At 31.8% G+C, this 7,043-nt stretch overlaps 1 protein-coding gene across 1 annotated transcript in view; it reads right to left on the bottom strand.

Moving 5' to 3' along the window:
- The window catches only part of PIK3C2A (phosphatidylinositol-4-phosphate 3-kinase catalytic subunit type 2 alpha), a 97,717-nt gene that overhangs the window by 22,185 nt on the left and 68,489 nt on the right, over nucleotides 1-7,043 (bottom strand). The window contains exons 14-19 of the mRNA XM_023522142.1: nucleotides 5,924-6,112; nucleotides 5,342-5,435; nucleotides 4,775-4,869; nucleotides 4,259-4,439; nucleotides 1,560-1,664; nucleotides 291-383 (exon numbers count right to left, since the gene is read on the bottom strand). Coding sequence (XP_023377910.1) covers nucleotides 291-383; nucleotides 1,560-1,664; nucleotides 4,259-4,439; nucleotides 4,775-4,869; nucleotides 5,342-5,435; nucleotides 5,924-6,112 — 757 coding nt within the window. The remainder of the gene's footprint in view (nucleotides 1-290; nucleotides 384-1,559; nucleotides 1,665-4,258; nucleotides 4,440-4,774; nucleotides 4,870-5,341; nucleotides 5,436-5,923; nucleotides 6,113-7,043) is intronic.

Genomic DNA, 7,043 nt, shown 5'->3' with positions numbered 1-7,043 from the left:
CTCATGGTTTTGCAGTTTTGCGCTACACAACTCTAGGGGGCACCATTCGCATCACAGTCTGTGTGAGAGGCACTGCCTGGAGTTATGACGTGCCCGACCAGCATGGCAGCAGCTCTAGCCCAGAGCTGTATTTATCCCATTACCAGTTTGGGAACAGTTTATGTCAGTGATAACCTTTCACATAATGATTCAATTTAATATTAAATAAACAAACGTACTTTTGGAAAAGGAATTTGAGAAAAGAATTTTTAAATTTTCATTTAAAAACAAAGTAACCTTATTTTGCTCACCTTAAACATGACATTAATTTCTTCACCCATTGGATCAGCATTCACCATTGTGACTTTTAGGGGCACAGCATTAGAACTGAAGAAGGAACATGACTACGAATATAACATATTAAGTATTAGAAAGATAACACTGGAATAAAAATGTGTTTAAGGTTTTTCTGTCCTACGCATTTCTCCTCTCATTTGTTCCTCTGAATTATGGCAAATAAAACAACACATGTGAACTTCTTTTTAGATTATCTGTCAGATAAGAGGTATATAAAAATGCTTTTTAAAACTTAAACATAACATATATGCGTAATATATCATCTACTACTTTCTAGGCAGAGAAGCAAAACCTTAAAAATTTGAGACAAAACTATTCAAAATTTGACCTTCGACAGAGCACAAAATTTTGTATATTCTTATCTTCTAAATCAGTGTAATCTGGGATGAGATCTCTATTTCTTCTATTTATGGTACTATTATAATTAATAATTAGCCATAGAATCACATAGTGACATTGAATCGAACAATTTCATTAGCAAAGATGAAATCTTATTTGAAAATAAAACTGGTTAAAAAACTAATTTAAGACAATCAGACCAATTTAAAGGTAAATAACAAATAAAACTGAAGGGGAAAATAAGATAATCACCCTGCCCCCAAATGACATAATTATACAAGTCAGGTATCCACTGTTAAATTTCAATGAAGAGTAGCCAAATTCAGCTTAAAAAAAAAATTCAAATCTCAAACTCCATAGATAGTTGTACCCTGGCCTTTTAAAATCTGACACTAATGGATGAATTAATTGGCTGCTTTGCTGAACTTGTGGTAGAGAAAATCCACTATTTGTATGATTAGCCCACTTCAAAATAAAATTACTCAATTTTGATGATTATTCAACTACTTTTCTATAGCTTTAAAAAGTACTATAAACCTGGAAGAGTCTATCTGGCCAAAGGAAGGAGAAACAATGTCTGTTAGTTGAACAGTTTTATCACTGAAATTACAACATATGCTTCTTATGTAGCTATTATACCACGGTAAAAAAAAATAGTTTAATTTGAGGTAGTAAATAATTTTATACTGTTTATTCTTTCAGGAATGGTGATTACGTAAAAATATACTGAGACAAATATGGATCTTATGCAGACATCCACAAATACTTATAACCAACCTATGCAGGTTTTATCCTCATTTGCCTTAAGCATATCTGCCCATTTGCCTTCTTCCTACACATTACTTTGAAATGTAATATGAACTTATAAGTATTTTATGTGTCACCTTAATATTTAATTCTTTTGCCACAAGACTTGGATTGAGAGGCAGGCGACATTTATTTCTTAGAAAAAAAGACTGTACTCGTTCCATACTCCTTTGGAGGACAACCTAGAAAAAGAGATTAATACATTTTCATAATACATAATGAAAATGAAGACCTATTTTTAAGACAATAAAATTATGATGTGGACCCCATTTTTAAAACACCCAATTGTCAAAAAGAGTTATTGCCACAGAGAGTTAGTTTTTACTATAAAAATAAAATTAGGACAGGCAAAGGCTATAAACGTAGGAGGATAAGTACACATATTCATATTTAACATATTAAATAAAACTCACTAACAAAGAAATAGAAATTAAACAGAAATGAGATGCAAAATTAACAGATGAAAATTTTAAGATAATATCCAGAACTGGCAATAGGGTGGGAAACAGATATTTCATAATCTGTTGGTGGGAAGGAAGGTGTATACAGGCATTTTTTTGGTAGAGTAATCTAAGAGAAACTACTATAACTAAAAATATACATGGCTCTTAACTCAGCTACTTCACCTGTAGAAATACTCTATAAGGAAATACTGGCAAAAGGGCAAAAACTTATAAAGTTCACTGAAAAACTGTTTGGGATAAGAAAAATATGTGAACAACCTACATAGAGGTAATGGTTCATATCTTACACTACAATACCTTGTAATATTATGTACCCATTAAGAAACATGAAGGGTAACTAAATGTACTGACATGAATTCTCCAAGATGAAGTAAAAAAAAAAATAATAATAAAAAAATAAAATAAATACATATATATATAAAATTAAAAGAAAAAAATTAAAGATCTAAATGAAAAGACAGCCTATTTTTATGACCTGGAAGACTTAGTATCAAGAGTGAAATATTTCTCAAATCAATCTATAGATTCAATAGAATCCCTGTCAAAATTCCAACTGCTTTTAGCAGAAAAGGACAAACTGATCCTAAAATTCATATAGAATTGCAAGGGACTTCTGAATAGCCAAAATCATCTCGAAAAAGAACCAAGTTGAAGGACTCATATTTCCTGATTTCAAAACTTACTACAAAACTACAGTAATGAAAATAGTGGACCGGAATTGAGAGTACAAATATAAATCTGTGTATCTATGATAAACCGATTTTCAACAAGGGTGCTCAGTGGGAATGAACAGTCTCTTTAACAAATGGTGCTGGGACAACTGAATAACCACAGACGTAAAAGAACAAAATTGGACCCTTATCTCATACTATATAAAAAAATTTACTCAAAATGGATCAAAGCCTTAAATATATGAGCAAAACTATAAAACTCCTAGAAGAAAACATAGGTGTACATCTTCACCAGCTTGTATTTGACTTGTATACATAGGTGTACATCTTCACCAGCTTGTATTCTTAAAATATGATATCAAAAGCAACAAAAAAAGTTAGTTAGATTTCATAAAATTAAAAACTTTTGTGCAGCAAAGGACACTATCAGAGAAGTAAAAGACAATTCACATAGTGGAAGAAATATTTGCAAACAGTATATCTGATAAGGGTCTAGTATCCAGAATGTATAAAAAACTTTAACAACTCAAAAATAAAAACAACCCAATTAAAAAAGGACTTAGAAATTTCTCCAAAAAATATATAGAAATGGTAAAAAAAAAAAAAAACCACCTGAAAATGTGATCAAAAATAACAAATGTTGGTGAGTATGTGGAGAAATTGAAACCCTCATACATTGCTGGTAGGAATATAAAATGGTACAGCTGCTTTGGATAACAGCTCCGGTGGTTCAAACAAAAAACTCGCAAATATTCATAGCATCATTTTTCATAAAAGCTAAATAGTAGAAACAAGCCAAATGTCCATCAACAGATGAATGGGTAAATGAAACGTGGTATTATCTACACAATGGACTGCTATTCAGCCACAAAAAGGAAAGAAGCACTTACATATGCTAGAATATGGATGAACCTCAAGAACATTAGCCTAAGTAAAAGAAACCAAATCCATAAAGACAGAAAGCAGATTACTGTTTACCAAGGTGGGCAACAGGGGAGGGGAATGAAAAGTGAGTGGTTAGTGGGTACAGGCTTTCCTTCTGGTGTGATGAAAATGTTCTGGAATTAGACAGTGGTGGTAGTTACACGACATCGTGAATGTACAAAAAGTCAATGAATTGTACACTTTCAAATGGTTAAAATGGAGCACTTTTAAAACTCCAAAAATTTGTATCTATACTTAAGTGTTTATATGTGTAAAGTCATAAAAAATGACCAAGAAGGATGTACAGCAAACTATGAACAACCTACAGGGAGAAAACAAAACTGGAAAAGTCTTAATTTTTTTTTCTATAAGTTTCTTCATCATTTTGATTTTTTAATCATTAGCATCAATTTAGAGTTTTATTACTTTTACAGTTACAAAAGAGTTAAAAAGCAAAATGAAAAAGAACCTTAAGAGAACAATTTAACCAGGAAGGAATACAAGCATGGGAGTTAAACAACATTAATTTTCTGAGTTAGTTTGTGAAATCGTGTCCTATAGATTTTACACAACCTTTGAATTCATCTGCCCAAAACGGCATAGGTATAGCTAGAGTTCTATTGGATGTCTATTGATAAAGAATAACAATTTAACTTATCCACACTGTAACGATCCTTTAATATCAAAATATTTATGTTCCCTTTAATGGGTACATACCTGTCTGGCTGATCCACTAGCCTGCCTTACTTTTTCTGCTACTACTCCTAAAAGCTGTACAAGTTTTGTCTGCTTCAAGAGTTCTTCTCTCAGTCCTTTTCCTCCTACTGAGAGGAGAGCACCCAAGATATGTTCATATCGGGCACCAAACTGTGCATCATGCAGGGCATCCTTGAGGAGCCTAATAGAGCAAAATATATGTCAGCCGCTTCTGAAAACTGGATGAACATCTCTAAAAAATCAATTTAACAAGTTCAATTTTTGGTATCCAGAAATTTATTTTAAGTTGTATATGTAAGTAAAAACTTATTATCAACAGAGCTCTAACGTGCCAAATATCTTTGCAATAGAGAGTTCTGTTATTTTTTGTTTTATTTCTAATTCAGCTTCTTTATAATGCCTTCAATAAAACATCTGGTATCCGCAGTAAGAAGTCCAAGCATACCATTTCAGAGTATTTTATCTCTATAAATACTAGGAATAGGAGTAAAGTTCTTAAGAAAATTTAAATCTTACCAATATAAATTGTGTGCTATCTGTATATTTCCCAATGCCCTGGACAGAAGGAAGCGCACTAATGAACTGTTCAAATAAATTTCATACTTCAAAGCCTACACATAAAGGAAAATAAGAATTACTAGTGGTCAACCCCATACTATGTTGATAATATAAAAATATCGAAAGAAAATTATATAAAGCTGATTCTTGTTGATGAAAGATGATACTGATAAATATGAAACAGATGAATTAACAAGCTAAATTAATAAAACGAAGCAGAAAACTACAGACCTGGGAATAACATATAGCTATGTTTAAATGACCGGTAAAGAAAAATGAAAGAAAAGTTTAAGTCTGGTTTGTTCTGAGAATCTAAAGTCAAAGATTTAAAAATCCAGGTACATATATATAATATTTGAGTGGGGCAGCTGACAATAGTAGAAAAAAATTCACACTAAATCCAAATGCAATGGACCTCAATGTTCCCACACTAAATCAAAACAGAAAGGGGATCCCTTAGCAAGTTCCCTACTCATAAAAACTGGGGGTTTATTAAGGAGGGCAGGTAACCAAGTAAAAAGTCACCTGCACAAACTGTGGAAGAAGATCTGTTAGCTCATCATCACTAATAGGCTCGATCCAGGTCACAGCTTGGGACCTCACTTCTTGATCAGCAAATCTAGAAGAGTACCAAAAAACAAGATTTGACAATGACTTCTTTCTAATGAAGCTATATTTCTTGAAAACACAATCTTAATCTATTCCTGCCAAAGAATACTCAAATAGCTCTTTATTCAAAAGCAATCTGTTTCTTCTTTTTTTTTTTTTTAGGAAGAAAATCTTACTGTGCTATACAAATTCTATTAGGGGACTGTTTAGAAATCTTAAACTTATGGAAATTAATTTGGGCCCATATCACAAAATATAACAAATTATTCAAAATTTACAACTAATTCTCTTTACATTAGTTTTAAAAAAAGGCATGATATGACATGCCTTTTAAATAACCTCAGTAAAAAGGTGTTTGTAGAAATGTACATTTACACCATTTACATTGTACTGAATTGCTTTTATGTTAAAATAAAGTACTCCTACAACATAATACCTTAGTGGTAAAATTAACAATTAATAACACAGAGCAAATAAATATAGTGGCAGTTGACTTACTTTGAATCAAGAAGCTCTAATGCAGTCAATGGGTGCAATGGAGGCCACTGCTGGAGCAATGAGTAAGTTTTGGCAAGATTAACCCATTTCCAATTTGGGGCACTTGCTAGTACTTTAGGAAGACAATTTGGGTGTTTCAGGCAATAATAACGTTTCTCCCACAAAAAGGTTTTGTCTTCTTTAGAAAGTCTGCATACATAACAGAAGTAAATTACTCCTCAATGATATCATAATGACAGTTACAGTCTCAATGATTAAAAATACAAAGAAGAAATTTATTCATTTTAGAATAGCCATTTCTTAGTAGAATCATTAATAATAATTTGGAATAGAAAAGCACAATGTACAGCAAACCCCACTAATTTACCCTAATTTTGGGGATAGAAAAAAATTATTCTGCCTTGATAAAAGAGTCTTATTTATGAAAATGAAGGATAATTCAGTACAATAAAAATTTATTGAGCTCTAACCAGATGCCAGGCACTAGAAATTAGAGCTGAATAAGCAAAAGCCACCACCCTAAGAGCAAGGATTTCATCCATTTTATATACGTAAAATCAAATGTCATATAAAACACAAATGCTATTATAAAACTTTATAAGATGATTTACACAGCTCAACTGAATATTCAAAATTAAAAGGACTTGTTTTGGAGATTCTAATTTAATCTTAATAAAAAACATTTATGTGAAAAAAGAGATTTCACTATTTTACTATCCATCTACTTTCGTTTATGTAATATTCACACTGAAACGTATTCATGTAGAATACTGAAAGAAAATCAAATACTGAAAAAAGGTGCACACTGAAGTCTCTCTTCTTCTAATTGCCCTCCCAGTGGCAACTGCCCAAGCTTGTATATTCTTCCAGAGTCCGATTGTATAGAAGCATATACATAGGTGTAAGAAGATCTGGTAACATACTACATACACGATTCTGCTCCTTGCTTTCTTCATTAAACATATCTTACATATTAGTACAAAACTATAACTTCAATCTCAATAGTTATATAGTACTACTTGGATAAACGTACCATAATTTAACCCCTATTGATGGACATTCTCTATCAGTTTTACAATAATCCAAACACATACTGCAATGAGTATTCTTGTCTCCACAA

Source organism: Pteropus vampyrus, unplaced genomic scaffold (assembly GCF_000151845.1).
Source record: "Pteropus vampyrus isolate Shadow unplaced genomic scaffold, Pvam_2.0 Scaffold334, whole genome shotgun sequence".
Classification (NCBI taxonomy): domain Eukaryota; kingdom Metazoa; phylum Chordata; class Mammalia; order Chiroptera; family Pteropodidae; genus Pteropus; species Pteropus vampyrus.
Note: the sequence above shows the minus strand (reverse complement) of the source record. Positions and strands in the feature narration are given on the sequence as shown.